The 22376-nt window shown below is 35.6% G+C and overlaps 1 protein-coding gene, 1 long non-coding RNA gene and 2 other non-coding genes across 5 annotated transcripts; 1 reads left to right on the top strand and 3 right to left on the bottom strand.

The window, feature by feature from the left end:
- Positions 1 to 1325: 1325 nt before the first annotated feature.
- On the bottom strand, positions 1326 to 1397 carry Trnas-aga. Its single transcript has one exon. It is a non-coding gene; the product is annotated as a tRNA-Ser (tRNA).
- Positions 1398 to 1564: 167 nt separating this feature from the next.
- Trnas-aga lies at positions 1565 to 1636 on the bottom strand. The gene has a single exon. It is a non-coding gene; the product is annotated as a tRNA-Ser (tRNA).
- A 1524-nt stretch (positions 1637 to 3160) lies between these two features.
- On the bottom strand, positions 3161 to 3897 carry LOC117327409. Its single transcript, XR_004532630.1, has 2 exons — positions 3621 to 3897; positions 3161 to 3292 (listed from the first exon to the last, which is right to left on the bottom strand). It is a non-coding gene; the product is annotated as an uncharacterized LOC117327409 (long non-coding RNA).
- Positions 3898 to 5960: 2063 nt separating this feature from the next.
- Positions 5961 to 22244, top strand: LOC117327408. 2 transcript variants are annotated; one of them, XM_033884366.1, is made up of 2 exons: positions 5961 to 6170; positions 16652 to 22244. In XM_033884366.1, exons 1-2 carry the CDS (start codon positions 6155 to 6157, stop codon positions 18745 to 18747), a joined length of 2112 nt encoding a protein of 703 aa, XP_033740257.1. In that variant the 5' UTR covers positions 5961 to 6154; the 3' UTR covers positions 18748 to 22244. The 2 variants fall into 2 exon arrangements, with proteins under 2 accessions (XP_033740257.1, XP_033740256.1); XM_033884365.1 differs by lacking the exon at positions 5961 to 6170 and adding an exon at positions 11925 to 12185.
- Positions 22245 to 22376: the final 132 nt, after the last annotated feature.

The following is a 22376-nucleotide window of genomic DNA, read 5'->3' as shown; positions in this document are numbered from 1 at the left end:
CGGTATATCGCTTTGAATGATGTAAATTGATTCGAAGATACAATTAGTTGGACGCTACAAAACAAATGATAGACGTTCATCGTAGCTTTTCTCTCTAAGTGACTTTTCATGTTATCGCGAAGGGTCAATGACAGGAAAGCAAATCGAGGACAATTGTCCTGTTCAGAAATATACAGGTCATCTTAGTAAGGTCATTGAAGGCTAATGGAGTATGGCAACGGACGAACTTGTGTTAGGTTTAGTTTTGTTTGCATTTTCCATTGCTCTGCTATTAATTTCGTTTATTTTTGATTTGAGATGAATGTATTTAAAAAGTAACGATAGAAGAACGCTATATATCCTAATATGATGCGAGACGTCATGGGATATTTACAACGTGATAAAGGGACTGACATTTTAGAGTAATGTGTTTTGACTCATGTCAATGTAAACACAAGATGCGCATTGAACGCCGATATGGGCCAGAGGTATAAGCTGCGGGAATTTCTGGCTAGGCGATTGGGTGCCGTAGATTGTGAGTTCGAGGCCTATTCAGGGCACAAGTCATAAAATTTATCTCCCTTCGTCATTTGTGTTACTATTCTATATATCAAATACTTAGCACGATGTACCATATTAACTATGTGTTGGTGATCCGAAGGAAGATCTGAATTTCCTGTCGTAGTTTTCCTGTGATGAATATTTATATTAAGTGTACAATTGCACACATGTATGTAAAAACATTGCGATACAGGTATTCATATCATCTAATAGACGATTTGTCACTATGATCGTGTTGTCAGGGTATCGGAACGACCATCACTGCGCCATTGAAACGTTCTTTTTATAAGAACGCCGATGAGGCGCAGCGGTATAAGCTGCGAGCATTTCTGGCTAGGGAGTTGGTTACTGTACATCGCGAGTTCGAGTCCCGGTCAGGGCACGAGTCATAAAAGTTGTCTACCTTATAAATTGGTGTTACTATGTTTATTCAAGGATTGAATGTTGCTTTGATCGATTCCATGGGTTGATGAATTGAGTTGCTCATGCGACAAATTTAATGAACGGCTTCGGAGTTCTTGTTGAATTTGTCTCAAGAGCAATTCAATTCATCAACCCATGAACCCATAAAAAAAGTTCTGCCAACTGCGCGGAAGAATGATGACTGGTCTGTGATCTCCAGTTGTCTTCCGCTTCAATACGAACTGAACAGCCATCTTTACGATTCAAAATATGGGACCTTGATACGAGCACTGCAACTGATGAAAAGATGATACTTCATTCATTTTATGTTTACTGATTGATCGAATGAACTTCCTTGTGTAACAGGAGAGGAGAAAATGTAGCAGCCAGACCGGGGTTCGAACCCGGGACCCTCCGAACTCTAGACGGACACTCTACCACTGAGCTACCTGGTCGCCGATGATCGGCCCAGTCCAGTTCCGCTACATTCCTCTCTCCTTTTTTCAAGTCTTTGCCCCCGAAGACCACAAGTTCGGATATCCCCTTGCTAAGCATACACCTAATGCTTTAAACAAGGGTAGGCAAGCTCACCAATTATGTAACAGGAGAGGAGAAAATGTAGCAGCCAGACCGGGGTTCGAACCCGGGACCCTCCGAACTCTAGACGGACACTCTACCACTGAGCTACCTAGTCGCCGATGATCGACCCAGTCCAGTTCCGCTACACTTTTATACATCTTTTTTCAAATGGAGGCATTATTTCGACCGCATGTCACACAGAGGCTTTACACGAATGCTTGATTCCCAGTCCACCGGCCATTCGGACGAATTACAGGATCAGAATTGAATCAGACCGTGATGATTATGAATTGTTATTTTTTTTTATCAGAAATGGGCTAATTTAAAGCACTATGAGCTAATTCTGAATATATACAAAATGAAGCATTATTCAGGAGCGGGGATTAGACATTTTCACCCGTGTTATTGTTAAAGATTTCATTTATACTTTCATAATCTTAATGTAGGCGTCCATGATGCCTATTATGTAACTCTAACAAAACAGTCCCATTCACTTCCTCCAAAGCCCCGTTAATCTCACATGTATGTTACATGTTTTTCTGACTCAGAACTATTCCCTCAAATAAAGCATTTGAGATCCCCCCCCCCCCCCCCCCCAAACATTGGCCTGATGTATGTACTGTATGGGTTATGCATACAGATCGGGCAGAAGCGGGCGGTTGGCGTGTGCACTATAATTTTTTTCATACGCGTAGAATGATGTTAATCTGGTCAAATCCATAGACAAATGAAACAGATTAAATTTGGCAGGTTCATTGAGACTAACTTGAGTAGACTTTGAGAGTCATCAATGTTACAACGATTAACTTTCTCGATGGGGACATCATATGGCGTAAATTTGTAGCGTGTCTGATGTTATCGGCAACTAATCGAGGTCGGCATTTTGAACAAAAATGAAATGAATCAATATAAAAACATTGTAAGTATAATGCTTTAGTTGAAATCCATTTGCATGTTGTCCCAGTTTCGTTTGTAAAGATATGTGCAACCTTAATAATTAAAATTTGAGAATGTTATAACAAATTAAAAAAACTTTTGCTCACCCTAAATAATACTACAACAATACTGAAACAATGGAAATATTACAAAAAACAATTTGAAACAATTATTTGAGCATCAGTTTAATTATTTCATAAACAGTCTTCTCGCTCGTTTTTGTAAATCAAAAACTAGAATACACTTTTATAAATCGATAACACTCAACGCATCTAATATCATAACCTTAACCTTAAGATACAGAATGTACAATATACAAGATTGTTTTGAATTTATATTCAAGAAATTGCCTGATAATGTCTTAAAAATTTTTAAATGGAAGCTGATACATAATATTATTCCAACTAGGAAAAATCTTAAAAGATGGCGGATTGAAAGTACAGATGTATGTCCATATTGTAATACAGTTGATGACAACTTGCATTTTTTCATAGAATGCTCACATCTAGATGAGTTTTGGAATACTATAACAATGAATTTACATAAAATGGGAATATTTACAAAAATAAGAACACTAAAATGTATTGTCATTGGGTATCAACCAGGAAAAAAGAAGTTTCAACAGTTGAATTTTCTACTTGTACTAATAGGCTATAATATATATAAATCATTTTATGTCAGTGAAAAAAGAACAAAAACTGTAGATATTTACAATATGTTCATGGCAGACCTAAATTTCTACACGAAGTATTTTCATAAGGTCCTGGACCAATAGTTGTATGGTATGCCGACTTGGAACCTGGGCAGATCTTCGTCTTAATGCTCCAAATCCATTCTAAAAATAGATTAAATGAAAAAAATAACATGAACAAGATAAATTAGTTAAAATAATAACTCGACCTTCTTTTAATATAACGTTAAATCATTGTCATTTTTGCAGTTTGTTATAACTAATTAAAACACCTCATGGATGTTGTACGTTGTAATATTTGTTTCTCGATCTGGACCAAAACTGCGAGTCAGAATCACAGGTAGGCCTAGAACTAGTAAGAATCAGAAATAACTTAGTCTAAGTCTTTGGTAAAGCAGTATATGATAGAAATTAATCTCAATAATGTAAATTTAAATTCTGAACTGTTTACATAACTATGAATAAGACTTACTCGGTAATACTGTAAAGCGCAGTCTCCAAACAACCGCAGTCGATGACACGTGTTGTGGACAGACACACGTTATACACTCCTACACGTGGTAAACTCGGCAAGGAGCACTTGATTCGGAGTAAGCTCCCCTAACAAGGCTGCACAACACCATTTTAACATGTACGGAATAAACGGAATGAATGAATGAAGTATGGCGAATGCTAGCCCTCGTGTGTGAGGACATTTTTTGTATTTTGTTGGTGTCTTTGAAAATAAAATTTTTGAACCTAAAAAAAAAAAAAAAAAGATACAGAATGTACTAAGAAAACTGTATTCGATCTTGGATCAATATTCATTAATACTGTATGTGTAACAAACAAACATAAGTACTCTTGTGGTAGTACAATAACCATTCGCCGCGGGTAATACACAGTTTTATTATGATTACATATTCAGGCGGATACTGGTAATTAATAAAGGCTGCGCGACGGGATATTGCCTATGTAGATATCCTGTCATTATCCTTGGGATACATTTGATACAATGTATGTTATTAAACAAATTACCGTCTCCAGGTCAGTCTAATTATTCTCCAACACAAGAATGACGTTCAATCCAGCCACCGAGGCTAGGTAAGGTAGGAAAGAAGGTAGACCAGGTCTGGTTACTTCTAGCCCTTGTGAATACAGTGCATTTCACGTAGGTGTAATGCTATTGGTTTGAGAAAATGGCATTCTAAAGTGAATGGACGTTGACCGTCTAGTTATTCCAATTGATTGATATATTTGTGACTTCTCATAAAGATTTTTTCTCGTTTGGCCAAAAGTGTCACTGAAAAGAGCTCCAGTGGATCGTAATAATTTTTCAGAAAATAATAATAATAATAAAATACAAGTAGCAATCAAATGTGTGTGTCTTTTGCACTTTGTCTTGTGATTGTTATCTGAGTGATAAACTCTTTGAATGCGTGAATTGCGAATAATCGGTAAGGGTCCACGATATGCAAACTTACTAAAATCATCGAATTTGACAGGAAAAAAAAAGAAAAATAGTATGGAGTAATTGTACTCAAGATAATCTCTATATGGAACTATTTCGATTTTCCATACTTCTGGATTTGCATCACTTAGAGGAACCAGCTGTTTGATGTCTCTTACATAACTGATGAGTCCTAGAAGGAGGAAGCAGATATATGATGTCTCCTACATAACTGACGAGTCCTAGAAGGAGGAGCCAGCTGTATGATGTATCTAACATAACTGATGAGTCCTAGAATGATGGACCAGCTGTATGATGTCACTAACATAACTGACGAGTCCTAGAAGGAGGGAACAGCTATATGATGTCCCTGACATAACTGATGAGTCCTATAGGGATGAACCAGCTATATGATGTCCCTAACATAGCTGACGAGTCATTGGAGAAGGAACCAGCTCTATGGTGTCCCTAACATAACTGACGAGCACTAGGAGGTAGAGGCCGTACATTTTTGACGATTCTTCGAAGCACGAACCAGCTGTATGGTGTCCCTAGCATCACTTACGAGCCCTATCACGACGGAATAGCTGTATGATGTCCTTACCATCACGGACGAGGATTCGAAGGACGAAACAGCTGTATGATGTCCATAGGATGACTGTTGAATCCTATAAGGACGAATCAACTGTATTATGTTGCTGACACCAGTGGAGAGTCCTATAAGGACGAAACAGATGTATGATGCAGTTTCACATTCACTCTTCTGCACATTCTCTATCTATTACTTATTTCTAATTGAAACTTTGAAGTCCTTTTTACAACCTTTATACTCATAACGACTTTGGCCTTTGGAAATGCAGCATTTTACATGCATTCTATAGAAACAAAATAAGCGTGGTGCATATAAAAATACACTTCATCATGAAGTCATGGCACGGTGCTTTCCCGAACACCAATAACAATATGGGATATATATTGCAAAACAATTGATTATCAAGTCATCCAGGATATCATCATAGGAAAACTTCGTCGTATATTTGTATAAAACATATTATCTGTCCTTTTGTGTAGCTTTTGTAAGGTATTTTCCAAACAACTGGATGTCTTTCATAATGACAAAGTTTAAAATATTCATTTATGTCACAAATCAATACCAGGATATTTGTTCGAATTTCCATATCTTTTTTATAAACGTCAATGTAGGCTTTCAAAATCATTGACTTTCTTTGGTGGGTATCATACTGATTTGTATGTGTATAGGGATCGACAGGAACAGTAAAGCAAGGTAAAATGTTCACACTGAATGCACACCTGACACGGTGGTAAGATTAAAGTACCCAGGTAATATGTACGAGCTTAATAGACAGGACTAGGTCACAGCCAGCTATAACGATAATCCTGGCTCTGTAGGATATCGATCCCACATACATTTATTATGAGGAAAATCGGATGAGCATTATAAGTTTATTTAGCGATGTATAAGAGGACATGCTCTGATAGAGTCGTGGAGATGTGGAGAGAACGATAGGAGACACGTTGATACCGAAAAGACAGGAGTTCTACCTAAACTCATCACGATGCTGGCCGTTGAAGGTATTGGTATTTACATCTCTTTTAAATTTTACATACAATGTTTGATTTACAACATAATATGAAACTGAATTACTCGCGGATATCTCCATATCAAACACATCTGCGATCCCATAGTAATCGTTCCCAAACTACTACATGCACATATAGCTATTGAACTCTCGTGAAGATATACATTTATTGTCAATAGGAACGAAATGATGCTTACAGATAAATATAACAAAGCCCATTTTTCTCGTTAACATGTTTTTAATTTATATAGGTTTTAATTCTGTATGCTTATCTACTCGTAGATGTGCATGTAAATAGCCACCCTCTGAATGTTTGATGCAAAGCATTATCATATGATATTAAGATTGACGTGCAAAGCGTTGATGCAAAGTATACTCTTTGGCAAGATAACACAAAGACTGCCTGACACAATCTAACCACAATAATATCACTTATCATTATATCTACTAATGTTGTTTTAAAGCAGGCATAATATTGGATAAATGAAAGAAAAGTGTAATGATGCTCCCATGGAATAGACACATTGACAAATTCACACTATCAAACAGTCAAGTGACACAAACAATACATGTGTATTAATATAGAACACAATCTTTTAATACCAGCGTTCATTAAAATATCTGTATTAAAAATCATTACCAAAACAAAAATAAATAAGATTTTGCACAGGAAAAAACTCACAAAGAGTAATATGCCAAGAATTGTTTCAGTTGAGTTGATTTATAGCAATTTAATCTGTACTGGGATGTTGATATCACTTCAAATTTGACACATAGTTCAAACTATGGTAAACATTGTTACAGTCTATTGAACTAATTTTATTACTTTTTCTCCACATAATTTGGCCAAGGCGTTAACAATACGTTTGTAATGCCACTTTTTAATATTTCATCAACACGATGTATAAACATAGACACACAAAGGTGCCTTGTCTGTTTACATTATTCCATGTTATTGAGTTGTTCGTAACTTCTTATGCGAGATAAGGTGTTAGATACACACTGACAAATCGTATCAGCCTTTTAATAATAACTAAATCAGGGTTTAAGATAAGAATGCTATGTTTATAATTTATAAAGATGAAAAACAGTTTATTGTAGGATTTAATACTGATCAGAAGGATTTTTAGTTTTCAAAAGATGATGAAAAGATGACATCTGTTGATATGAAATTATGATAATATCATTAAATATATTTTTGTATTTTAACTGAACATCAAATAATTTGTCAAGAATATTCACAACCGTCCGAAAACAAACATGACCTTTCCCACAATTGACTGTTATATTTAATGCATTATGTTGTTTCTTCGCGTCCACTATAGTGTGATATAAGTCGAGCTTGACATAAGCCAGTGGGTAGGTGGATGTACGGTTAACCTTTGATTAGTCGAAATCGACGCGACGAACCAAAATCCTCGACTCACCTATTGTCTAAATCTTTGTATGGTGACACATTATGAATAAGGATTTAAAATGAAACAGACTATAACTATGCCGAAAAGTTCCTGTTTATGTGATATGGTGTTCTTCTATTGTGTATGCTTTTCAGTTAATATCTACTTATAATTATATTAATTGATTTTGCATTTTCCTATCGACTTCTGCTCTGATATGCTTGACATTTCACTAGCGTTATACTTCGTAGTTTTATTGATAGTTTAGATTAAATATTAGCATTAACGTACAAGATATATAGTTAAAATGAAAGCATAACTCAAAAGCGAAAATGAAAGCTTTGTTCTCAATAACAATAGAATATATCCTTATTGTTGACTTCAGAAACCTGAATAAGATCGATCGATAAAGTCCCACACATTGAAATATACATATCATTCCCACCTATTTAATCACATGTATAGTATAACAATTAAATCTCTTAAAAGCCAGTATACGTCTCTTTCATTTAAGTTAAAGTGTTGGTCATTTTTAATGAATGATTGTACGCTTATCGAACAGTTTATTTTAGTGTGGTAAGCTGCACCGTATATCCCTCTGGTCCGTAGCTCGAGATCAGTACATCAGATATATCATAATTTTTCGTAGACCACCCCGTAGATTTTAGATAGGACCGTTATGTACTGGTTAGATAGATAGATATATACATATATGTAGTAGACATACTTACATATAAGGAACGATTGGAGTGGAACAATACCCATTGTGTGGGGTTATTAAGATAAGACAAGTACATGGCGGATGGTATATTCATTGGAGCATGGTTAGTTTATTTACTTATCGTCTGATATAATTTAACCATAACTACAAACATTCATTAGTTTATACCATCACTAGACATGGTGTTCAGTATCCAGTCAGATTCTTTATCGTCTTCACTTCTATTTGAAATCTCCGTTTTCGATTGAATATTTAAAAGTCTTATCATTTAAGTAAGCTTATTGCATTATTGATATGATTCCTATGATCTTGGCAAGGTACAGTTTCATTACCGAATCTCTTTGTTAATTATTTCTCATAACGCGATGAACATTTTATTTCATATCCACATGGGAAGTGGATAATATTTCTCAAACCGTGGGACCCAGTATCAAGATGTAATGGATTTACTCTGAAAGCGTGAGTATTTATACTAAAAGGGGGATTTTTCATACTAGAATCGTGAGTACGTCTGTACTCGGATAGAGTCGACGATGGCCATGAGCGTGTCTAATGAATTACAAGCATGAAATTGATTACATCAGTTAAATAATGGGGTATATTCACAAAGGTAATTGATTTAAATGGCTGTGCGATAAACACATATCCTACAGCTTTATCTAAAGCCGTATATTATCATATGTGATATGCCTTAGTGTGATGGGTAATAATGGGTATTTAATCAATCAATTGTTTATGATATTGTAATTATTATTTTTGATATGAGATATTTTTGTTCAAGATTGATATGGAGATGTAACCATTTGTAAAAAAAATATGAAAATAAGTTCAGAGCTAAAAATAAGATACTTAAAACAAATGATTTAGTTCAATATTGTATTCAATATGACAAAGTGAAATTATGGAAATGTACTTGTGTTCTTGTGATTAAGTAAATTATTGTACCGACGGAAATAATATGTGGAACTTGGCCTTGTATTATCAAAATCAATACCTGTCCTTTTGAAAGCTACATCAGTCAGTCTAATACATGGAACACATATTTTAGTAAATATAACTACGGTCCCCAGTTTAAAGCATTGAACCTGTTACATGAGCTGTCGATTGCATGAATAATATTACCTTAATTAATAATATGACCGCCATATTGATTAAATGCAGTGTAAATTTACAGGTGTTACGCATATATGCGCCATTCGTAACTACTCGGTCAATTCCGTACCTTCTATCTAACCCAATAGAATAGGCCGAGGTGTTGCGAATGGGAGTGGGAGGTACCACAGTGGTACACAAAAGTATCACGGATCTTTCTGTCGTTAACCCGGTACTATACTACTGTACAGATTGGTATGGAAGTGTCGTCAGCATTGTAGAAGACGCTTACTCTTCTTTAGCAAATGGTCTTATTCTCCTTGTACATTTTCAATTGCTTTTAAAATACGTGTCGGAGTGTCGGGTATATAATAAGAGGCGACATATTATGGAATTCCCTCGGGGTAGTACGATGGCCGATATCGGACGGGCAAAATAGTGTTACTAGTAGTACGTTTTTGTCAATGAAAAACATACGTACATATTGTGTGTCAAAAATATCTACTGCTAGTAGTAGATAAATTTGTACACAAAAAGTATACGTACAAATCCTGTGTCAAAAACCTGTTACTAGCAATACATTTTCGACACAAAATTTGTACGTACATATGTTATGTACACATTTATCTACTACTTCCAAATATCAAGTAACATTCCTTTTATTCTTGATTGATAACCATGCGGTCATAGGCTAATTTTGCCTGATAAGGTAATAAAAGACAGAACCCAATTAACTGCGCGAATGTAAAGCCACATACTCCCAAATAACCTAAAATTCTAGTTGTACACATGTATTAATGGCAGTCCAAGATGCTCATTAACGCTCTTCTAACATTAAAATGACCACTGGTCTGGATGCTTGACCAGAGGAGTCCTTGAGACTTCAGTGTATAAAAATAACACGCCGCATTTATTTTTATCACGAGGATGTCACGTAGCCGAGAACGAGGCTATAACAACGTGCACTGCACATAAACTACACACATGGTCGTTGTTTACATATCGAGTATACGTGAACTCTGCCTATCATTGCTTTAATTTAAACATATTAACAGAATATTCGCGTATATTAATAAGTGAACAAAATAAACAAACATCAGTGAAGTTGACAATGTTCAAAAGCTAATCAGCAATCCAATAGACGTCCCGCAAAATCGGAATTCGAGTCTATTCCAACGAATCATTTCCTTTCCTTAGGAAATAATCGGGTTTTGCTGATTCCAGTCGCTTTTACGTTTAATTTTGGCAGAATCTATCTGTGTTTTTGCAGGGTCACGCATTCGGCGTTCCTCCATTTTGTATAGAATGATAACCCTTCCGTTGCATTATGGGACTATTTCGAATGGAAACTTGGTCTTTGGGACCCAGGTATTATTTTTGGGAATATCCCGTTCACTGTCATAAAAACACATTTTCCTCCAGTTTTTGATTCGCAATAATTTGTTAGGTATATATTAAGTCTGAAAACTGCAATGATCTGGTAATGTAAACATTCCTTGGGAGTATATGGCTTTAAAGTCCAGCCAGCGTAATGGAAGAATGGTATCACTCGAAACCAAAATATGTGCAAATGAGACAAAAGTTAATTGTTTTCTCGTATTCTTATCGGATGCAGTCAACATACGACCACAAGGCGATGAATCAAGATAGGAAAGAATGTTAATTGATATTTAGAGGAAGTAGATAAATTTGTACATAAAATATGTACGTACAAATTTTGTGTCGAAAATGTGTTACTAGTAGTTAGTAGTAGGTTTTTGACACAGGATTTGTACGTACACTTTTTGTGTACACATTTATCTACTACTAGCAGTAGATATTTTTGACACACTATATGTAGGTACGTTTTTCGCTGACAAAAACGTACTACTAGTAACACTATTTTGCCCGTACGATATGGGCCATCGTACATAAACATAAGGCGGAACAGACATTCGCTTGTTAAGGCCTATGTTTTTTTTTAAATAGAAAATTTCAACATGACGTCCCTAAACAGATTCAACACAATGGTAATTTACCTAACAAAGAATAATTGATAAGTGAATCACCCTAATACGTATGTGGGTATAATGAGATAGGGCTATGTATATCCAATGTACATATATACATTATTGTATCCCCATTTACTAACACGCTCCAATTTAGTGCAATTACCAAATTTGGTGGCCGTAATTAGGTTTATCGATTGAGGTCATTGTAAGTTTACCTGTGATAATTCAAACCTGTAAATAGCCCCATAACAGATCAAGGTCTATTAATGTTTTATCTAAATCCTCTTAAATCTTAAAGCGTGCTGAACTTAACCAGCTATATCGCTGTGATCACGTCGGTCCTGTAGAAGCTTTCCTGTACCAATACCACAATAATGACCAGGCAAATCTGGAGCAAATCACAAGGGAGCACTTATGAAAACTTGTATTCATTTCATGGCATAATTCCAAACTTTGACAATAATGACTTTTCTTCTTGCCATATTTAGCGGTGGTTTTGCATAGTTCTACGATACGCATTAAGGTATAAGAAGTTATAAGTAATGTGCGATTGTAAGGAAACGTTGAACCTGTCCAAGAACGAGATGTTTCATTGAGATATAAAAGAGGACCGAATATAGAAATACTGAGGACGTTTTTTTTTTTTTAGATTTATGAGTAAACAAGAGGCATGTACATGGATATAAATTTCGTAATATATACCCTTCGAATATTAGAGATTCTCTAACGTTACATCCAGCGTAATAACTTGGCTAGTGTTTTCTCTTATCAGGACACCGAAATGGAAGTGTTATCTTTAAATACAGGTATGTAAACAAGTAGTGTGGAGATAGTGATAGTGATGTTCTGTTCAACTATTAGAATATGTATGTGTTTAAATGCACTAAGTTCCATTGTAATATCGCCAGGCACTATGTGTAAATTAAAGATACGTATATGATCATGCATTTCATTCAAGCTGAGAATAAACGTGTGTAAACATCACAGGGATAATAAACATATCCAAACTGTTAGTGTCTAGTATCGCATGCAGTCACTCTAACAGTCAACTGAAATAAATCGGACGCAATTTCTTAAATAAGTGGGTAAGCACTTACAGCCGTCTTAACCAGAAATTGACGCAACATTCCTGTCGGTTCATGTCGAAACCCTTATTGCTATATTTTTTTATTGATGAATATTTGACATTTTGTTAGCAGATTAATTGACCAAAAGATTCCATGTTAATAGATTTTAGGCCATATTCTTGTCCAGTAGATGATGTAGTCATCCCGTTTCTAGTAGATAACATACTCGTATGCATATTCTTGTCGGGCAGATATTCCAGCCACTTTTCCCTTTAATAGCGCTTGTGAAATGGAAATTGGATTTTCAATCGAAAACGACTTCACTGTCGCCGAAATATAGTACAGATAAGGAGATAACGGCCAAGATAAATGTGACAGGATGGTTGGGTTTAATTATGTGAAAATAACATCATTACACAAATTTTCTTGACGGTATGGGAAAAAATTGCATATGGATAGTTTTAACATAAGCAGCAATATATTAAACCCGTTATTAAGGAAAGATGCTATGAAAAAGCTATTCTGATGATGAAGATGCTATTAAATATGTATACAGATGATAAAGATGTTATGACGTATTTTTACTGATGATAAAGATGCTATTTATACAGATGATAAAGATGTTATGAAATATAAATATTGATGATACATATGCTATGAAATATTTTTACAAAAATAAAGATGCCATGAAATAGTGTTATTGCTTTTTTGCCAGTGAAATATAGAAAATCAAACTAATAAAACTTATCTTTTCACTGCAGCGATGGCCAGTGAAATTTTAAGATTTGCAGTGAAAATATAAGCTTTCCGTTTTTGAACAATCAGAGCGAACCCTTGTATTCACCTCGTTGAAACTTGGTTATTTTGCTGTATTTCTCAAATTTTCAGACTAGTTTTTAAACAAAAAAACTCACTTGACGTTATCTATTCATGCACATATTCTCCTATAACAAAAGAAAACGCTAAAATTGCGTTGATCAGTCCTTTCAAAATGGCGCCGTCAAGTTGACGTGGAGTAACGTCACAAAGAGATGACGTCATTACTGATTCCCGCACTTTTTGTCACATTTAATTTCAAGATGTTTTCAATTTTGTTTTTAAGTTTATTAGATGCAATAAAAAGAATGTGAATGGTTTTCTGTTAAATATAACATATATATCACTCGTATGACAGAATATTTCGATATTTTACAATCTTGCTTCGCACTCGTGAAACTATCGATATGTATTGACAATACATATATGTCATTTACCAATAAGGTTTATTCATTCATTTAGATAATAATATATTTTGGTGTACATTTCAGAAATTGAAGTAATCATTTGCTCTGATACATGATGATACTTAGGGTGACTTTGTTTTTCCTAAAACAGTTTTATTCGTTAGGAAACTCTTTATCGAGGCAAAATTGACCTGCATTCTATTACCTAACGTTGATAAGAATACAGTAAGTACCAGACGCGTGTTTAACAAAGTAACCATAGCAACAAGACTGCTATATATTGGACTACTTAGCACACGTGCCAAGGTTGACCCGGGAATATTCCCACGCAATGTAATTAATAATGGAACTCTATTTCTATGGTGTGACGTTGTAGGTGACCTTAAGTACAACATTAAGGTATTGATTACCTATAAATTAGGTAGTAATGTTGATTTAACAAACAATGCTTATTAAGTAGCATATATTTTTCACAATGAAGGTATATGCGATTTACATACGTTATGCCATTTGATTAAATATCAATTTTGAAACTTTCATAGATTTGAGACTGATCATCGCGACATCATGATTTTTGAAAATTTCAAGATTGTACAAACATAGGTCTTACAGATGACATACAAGATATGAACAGCGAAGCTTACAAGATATGGATTTCATTCTTTAAAATGAAAAAAGGGTTTTTAAGAACGTAAGTCATCGGCTATTGACGGGTATAAGACGTTGATATCTATATCGGAAGCGTTGATATTATTACCGCATTGATGTTAAGAGAATTGAATATGGCATATACGAGAACAAGTATAAGAAATCAAAATATCCTAATTAATCAGCCATTTTCGTGTTTAGATTGGTTGAGCGAAATAGACAATAGCACTGAGTCAGTTGGAACTATTTTAGCAGATAACTAAAGAATATGCGGTGTTTTTCAACTGCAGATTTTTTTTTCAAAAGCCTTTGAGATTATTTGGCAGGAAGCTCTTCTATAAGCTGTGATTCAGACAAAACGAATGTGAAATGTAGCTTCATTCGTTATACAAGTATACAGCGTAGCGGAACTGAGCGCCAGCGCCCTGAAGGTAGGGGGTTCTGATTACAATTGCCGGTATTTCGGAGGTCCAGGTTTCGAGACCCGGAAGAGTTCGCAGGTATCGGTTGAGAGTCTCATTAGAGTTCGGTTGCCGCAGTTTAAAGTCTCGTTAGAGTTTAGAGGTCCTGGTTTCGAGACCCTGTAGGGTGCGGAGGTCACGGTAGAGTGAAGAGGTCCCGGTTTTAAAACCCGGTAGAGTTCGCAGGTCCCAGTTTCGAGTAACCGTATATTTCGGGGGTCAAGGTTTCGAGATCCGGTAAAGTTCGGAGGACCCGGTTTCAAGACCCGGATAGTTTTGAATCCTCGGTAGTGTTCGAAGGTTCTGGGTTAAAGTACTGGTCTGGTCATGGAATTTTCTCTCTACTGTTGCATACTTTTAATGTAACGATGGTACAAGGTGTAATTCGCATGAGTGTTCTAAAAGACAATACTGTCTAAAGATTTATTGGACTGCGTTGAATTGAAAAAGGAAATGAATGGCTATTGAGAAACATATGTTCATTCACGGAATGTTGATATCGGCGAGCATAGTATTACAAGGGTTCCTTAACATAAAGAAAGACAGTTGTTATTTGATCCAACACAGACAATAAACGAATTTCGAACAAAGACCAAAGGAACGAAAGTAGGGTATAGACATTTTGTTGTTGTTCCCGTCTATATTATTACCCTAATGTGACTTATTAGTACTTAAGTATTCCAATAATTACATAGGTACGACTTTTTATTCGGATTTTAGATTTTGGTTATTCAAAACATTTAAATTTTCCGTGTTGATTTTTACTACAATGTATGTTCATTTCAGAAAAACGAATGAACAAAAACACAGTGTTTACATTGCACAGTCGTTCGATAAACTGATAAGCAATGTATACTGTCACCACGATGTTTAATTATCAAGAGTCGTGAGCCATTGTTTTGCTTAAGGACTAATGTGTTATAGAAGCACAAAGAGGTTTTATAGTCAAGTACAAAGTGGAGATTAGTTCCGATAGAAACCTTTTAAATACTTTGGACATCTGAATATAAAATCACTTCTCCTGAATATAACGAGTTTATACGTAAATCCGGCAGACATCTCTTTCTAAATGGGTTTTTGTTCTTAAATGATGGTGTTTTCTATTTTTATTCCATAACACTTACTAAACATAATATGACGTCAAATCTTAAAATGCATCACTGACTTTATGAATGAGACATTTCCTTTTCACGTAAACGTAAGTCTTTTTAGGCTCAATGAATTCTTTATTAGATCTTGAACGATGCTTTCTTTGTCATCGTTATTGTAGCGTTCTGCCGCCGACGATACTAAGCACACACTCTCTCTGATTTTATCTTACACAAGTCAGTGTTTCCTATATGATTGTTCCATGAATGATGAACAGCGCGCTATTGTTTCACCAAAGGAGCGTGGTACATAATACATAAGACTCTTTCCTGGTCTATATATGTGTTTTCCAGAATCTATGAGGGGACTCTTGATCATTTGAGAGAGAACCAAGATCAATATGTATCTGAGATTCGCTGATAACGTCATTTTTGATTCATATCAAACGCAGTAACACCGTCGATTACAGGGTACATTTGGTTTCTATTATTGACAGGCACGCACGGCCTATGTACGCGAGCTGGTCACGATAACTCACTGATCATAACATGTATACGAATGCGCCCATTGTATTTCAGTCTGATCAGAGATGGGCATCGCTCCATCAACATGTTTAGTGAAGCTAGGTGGATGAACGCTTGCGTATAATGGCTATTGTACAATAGTTGATATGCATCAGCATACTAAATACACTAGTAGATTTTACAACTGACAATACTTACCAACTATTACAATTAACACTTTGCAAATCATTCAATATGACTGACTTTGCTTATTCTTTCAGACTGGCGTGGTGGAAACGGAGGGCAAGCTATAAGCATGGACGGGTCATTGCCTCCTCTTGGCAATATAATATCTGTACCAAAGGAGTCTACTAGGACAAACCATGATTCTCTGTCACTCAGTCTTCCGGCAGTGAACGTGTCTCAGAAGGTCTCTACGGGAAACAATACGCAGCGTTCACCCAAAGGACCAGCACAAAGCATCAACAAGGCTACGACTCAAGACACGCCAACACGCGTAAAAATTAACTACCTTGCGCGTGACAAAGCCCTATCAATTTTACAACAATACAATTCTATTGTGGCAGATGACACGTCTCTCGCAGTGAGGAATCTACCACCTGTTAAGGTTTCCATTCGTGCCAAAGGTACCAAGGCAGACAGACGTCAATCGGATAAGGCCGCCGCCAATAAACCTACAGCCCCGGTTTTCACGGAGGGAATCAGCTCAATAAGTACTCGGCAGGGCCCGTCATTTCTGGTTTCCAAGGAGAGTGTTTTACGTGCAAATCTCCCCGATGACGTTTCACTTGCTCAGCATAACAATCAATTCGCATTCAACATCAAGCAGAAGCGGCGAAAGCCAGTAGCTAAGGATGGAGTGGGTACACCCCAATATAAACAGATAAAGATGCTGGGATTTGACCATCTTCCTCCTATTGACCTTGGGGAATACATGAGGAAACAACTACTTCAGAAAAAAGGTGTTAAGAAAGGTGAAGGCCAACATAGTGATATGTCTGGTAGGTCTAGTTACGGTCATCCGCCAATACGTAGACTTGACAGACCAAGTGTCGGGTCATCGGTCAGTGCAACTCCGGACACATATCGAAGTGGACAAAAGGCCCTAAAAACTTCATTGAAAGCTAAAGTTGACACGAGACTAAAGCGTAAAACCCCAACCAAAGTGAGTCCGACGTACAATGGGAGTAACTACCGTGGTGATCGACTAAACATTGTGTCTATAGGACAAAAACAGTCCGGTCTCCAAGATATTTCCTCTCCAAGACGGTTCGTTCCAGGGACATACCCTCAATACGATTGGCGGGCGCGTGTTCACGAGGAGTACAGAAGGCTTAAATTTGTACCTGTGGACTCATCCCTTAACGGGGTATGCTCTTTAGCCCCAATCAAGGTAGGACTTCATCATCAGGACCTCCCTCCTTTAAACTTTACTGACGATGTTCCGAAACGCTTTTCTTCATACGATGGGGTAAGGCGTATATTCCGTGATGATGTGATCGGTGAAAGACTCAACCCATTGAATTATAGACGTAATTTGTACAACAGAGCCATGGGTCGGACAACCTCCGCTAATAGCACGAGTACTAGTACTAGTAATTCAAATAATGTGATCAACCCACCCCCTTCATTTGTGTCTAGTAGCGACGAGGAAGCATTGCCCAAACCTGCCGAACCCATTCGGGAAATGCAACCTTTGAAGGAAGAAAGCCCATCAGTGGTTGGTGAACAGGTTGCAGGACCGACACCGACATCGAAAGCTATAGATTCGTTGAAAAAGAAAAAAGAAAATAGCCCAGTATTGACTCCACGGGAAATAGTAGAGAAAAACCGCGTGGTTAAGCCTAAAAAACAACCCTCTGTTGGAAATGTTGTTACACTAGGAACGGACCTAGCACCTAACGGTTCTGAAAGTAAAGGATTGGGAGTTCCAACGGGAGGAACTGGTTCTCTTTCCCCTTCAGGAGGTAATGGATTTCTGTCACTTCCGATCGTACATTTGATGAATGAGGGACGACCTCCGATGAATGGCGGCTGTGAGGGAAAGGCAAAACAAAGCCGTGAAGAGGAAGATTCTATGTACAGTGATCCCTCCGGTGATTCTGGTTCACAGAAGGTGACTGTACACACTGTTCAGCTCATGCCGGACCAAATTCCTGCCAGACCAAATGTGACGTCAGTCACTCCTGTCATCAGTGTTACTAGCGATTCAGGGGTGAACGAACCCGTTGTGTTCAGAGATTCTGACTCTGACGATTCTTTTGGCGCATATAGCCGCAAAATGGCGCTCGCCAGTAAAAATGTGCAGTTTGTATCTCCTCTAGACCCTGGTCAAGGAGTTGCTAAAAGACAATAACGATTTGTGTGTTAACATGAGGCAAGTAATAAAATAAGTGTTTATTATTGCGTGGAGTGAGATGGACCAAAAGGATTTAATCCTATAATGGGTAAGGTAAAAGGGCGAATCGTTAATATGCCATGTATTTATTTCGTTTTTTTTTCGATATGTTAGACCGTATGACTGGTATAATCTCAATATACATAGTCATAGAAAACAAATCAGCAATAAATCCAGAAATCTTCAGCTGGTTATTTTGATTATTGATTAAGGTATTATTTAGTTTTCTTTTAATTATATCAAGCACATAAAAATAATGAAATTGCATTGTTGCGATGAAAGGTTAATCAAGCGTTATACATCTGAATGTGTTTGTTTAAAATTTAGCTCTCAAATACTTATACTCAAATAATAATATAACCTAAGTATTCGTAGTACTTTTATCGCTTAATCGACGTGCTATCCATTGCATGTCACAATTGTAATATAACCTGGAGCGTTTGTCATTTGCTGTGCCGTATATCAACTCCGACGCCAAAATATGGACAATGACGTGACGCCATCAGTTATGAATGACACAAAAACGGCTGTCTATGTTTAATGAAGACTTCCAAGTTCTGACTGTTAAACCTGTCAAAATAAACTTTTTATGAATGATTTGATCAAGATTATCTTAAACATCTTTTTATTTCATATTAGGATTTGTGAAATTTATTTCGAAGTAAGTTTTTAAAAAACAATTTTTGCGAGCAAAGCCACCCCACAAAAAAAAAAAAAAAAAAAATGCTTCATGCTTGATAAAACCTAATGAGATGAAAACTACTATAAAGATCCTATATAGAAAAACCTCTTATCATTAAGGTAATACCTGCTAATTAAGTTTTCAATTGTAACATACATGTGGTATAGTGTAAATATCAAGTATTTTGGATTTACATATGCCAAAGTATCCAAATGCTCTGAAAAGGGGGCATTAATATGCACATTAGCATGTTTGAATTCCTTTTGGTTATGTAACAATCGATGAAAAAAAAAACGAATCGTCTAATAAAGCTAATATATTTAATTAAAGGCAATGTCATACATATGTAATATAAACACTTCTGTCATTTGTAAATAAGAAAATATGAACGACAGTGTATAATATAAAATGTATGATATAGTTTGGCCGAATTAAGAAGCAAGATTGTTAATCGTTTGGTATTTCTAAATATGCTTTTTCACAGAAACTAGTTCAAAGATTAAAACAAGTGTTAGAACATATACCACCATTCAAACTAAATCGTCAATCCAACTGATATAAGTATGGAAATTGTTTTTTTTTCTGGTTGATAATCGCAATAATAAAATAGGCGCATACAGTCTAAATATTCGCTCTAACAGTTATATGAATAAAGATAAAATAATGTTTAGATTGGGAAAATTAAGTATAAAGTGTCTTCCAGAAATACATATAATAATTGGGAATTACTGGTATTCATGGAAATGCAAAATGATTGGACATTTATATTACAAAAGGAAAACAAATCATGAAAATTACAGCCTTTTTTAATTTATCTCGTCAATTTCGAGTATATTTATATATTTCCTGCGTAATATTAAAACGATTGTTCACTTGTTACAAAAACAATCTCACTAGTTATGCATATGTCAAAAGTTTATGAAAACCAGTGTCGCCCCCAATGACCATTTTTGTGAAGAAAGGAGTTTATTTATGCGTTTAGATAGCAAGTTTCTATAACAACTGTAGATATCGAAATTTCTCCTTTTGCCTTGTCTTGAAAGTATGATTTTGTACACAGGTGTACAAATCTTACAACGAACGAAGGTGATCTCAACCATGTTGTACGTTTTTAGATTTAATGTCAATCTTCATCCTAATCAACTGTGTCCAGATGTGTTCATTCCACATTTTCGTTATCTACAGTACATACTTATGTTACATATTTGGACCTTGGTATAAGTCTGTAATCGCTAAGCGTGTGTATTGGCAATATAGGTTTTGACCTAAATAGCGCATATATCCGGAATCATATTTCAGTATTTAATACATATCTTTACATCTGTCCACCACAAATCGCATTATGATTACCACCCATTCACAGTTGAGGTTAGTTTACCAACCTTAGAATATGTGCCACAATGCACTTTAAAAAGAGCAGCCACCGTTCTGTGACAGTAGATATACAAGTTATATGTATAAGTTAACAGGTAATTTGGCTAATCAAGAGAGTACGTAATAGGTAGACACTGACTGAGTCATCCATACAGGATATATCTATATGTACCCATAATACTGTACACCGAACGGACATTTTAAAGGTTTAAATACCAGTCTGGGTCTTGACCTTTAACAGAATGAACACCAGTTTATCATAAAAACAACTACATGGATACTTTATTATTGGTATTCATTCACAAATAATAATCATTTGTCACATCAACGAATGTTACAATTATCAACTCTAGTCATAACACGGAAAATTCCTAAATATTCGAAAGATATCATTAAAATGTTAATGCATACATTACACTTTGTAAATATTTTCATTCTAATAAATTTCTTTTGTATAACCAATCTCTTATTGTTTTGAATTGGATTCGTTAGGAGTTTAAAGGGAGATGTTCTTTGAGAAACATGCACCCCCGTCACGTGTTTATATCATATGTATATATGTTTAGGGTTTTCTCTTGCTTGACATAGTCGTAAAGATAAAGAACTTAGTAAAGTAAGGATTTGCTCGTGTTCTTCTTCAAATTACCATATACATTGTATTAAGGGTGTCCTCTATGCTTATATATTGTTTCATCAGTCATATTGGCATGTTCCATAACATAAAATGTCTCGCATGTTTTTAACTATGAACATAAGCAAGAATAGTATTCATTATATATGGTTCATTAAGTAATTTGTACTGATCATGGAATCACATGTTACCTAATTAATGCTTATCATAACTAACATCATTTATTTTTCAGCAACATTATTGCTGATTGCCACTTATCATATAAACACAAAATTATCAACGTCATAACATTTATTTCATAATTTCATAAATTTAGCAGATCTTTAATACGATGCAAGTTTCTGTTGTTTCAAACGTAACGTCACTAGATTATGGTGTGAAATGTATTTGAAGTCACTAATCTATGGTGTCAATTGCATTTGGATGCCCCTAATGAAGGAAACAAGCAATCTAGATACCACCGTTTTTGACTTCTAATGAGTCTGTGAATGTGCTGTTTTCCCCCATTGATTATTAAAAGAATATTTCTTATGTTATAAACTTAATATTTTATTAGTTCCTGTTTCATGAGATTTATGAAACTCGTGTTATTGTTTGAACTTAGCTGGCCGGAATGTTGGCAAAAATGAAGCATTTTGAATCCCCTTCATTTTTTTCATATGAAATGGAAAGTCATGAAATATTCCATACAATGTACATTATGATCATGTTGATATATCTCTTGTTTAACTTATTATTTGAATTAAAAAAAAATAAATTAAAACGTTATTTGTTTGATTTGAATTGATTTTTCAATTGTAGTCATTACTAAAATCATGGGTTCGAACTTATACTACAAAACTCTATATATATAGACATACTATTTTATGGAATGACATACGATTCGGTTCATTTGCCAAA

Source organism: Pecten maximus, chromosome 5 (assembly GCF_902652985.1).
Source record: "Pecten maximus chromosome 5, xPecMax1.1, whole genome shotgun sequence".
Lineage (NCBI taxonomy): Eukaryota > Metazoa > Mollusca > Bivalvia > Pectinida > Pectinidae > Pecten > Pecten maximus.
Note: the sequence above shows the minus strand (reverse complement) of the source record. Positions and strands in the feature narration are given on the sequence as shown.

Coding starts and splice junctions, on each gene's coding strand:
- LOC117327408 (XM_033884365.1), top strand. CDS start 12,161: ATGGAAGTGTTATCTTTAAATACAG. Junction 12,186..16,651: donor AGTGTTATCTTTAAATACAG/GTATGTAAACAA, acceptor TTATTCTTTCAG/ACTGGCGTGGTGGAAACGGA.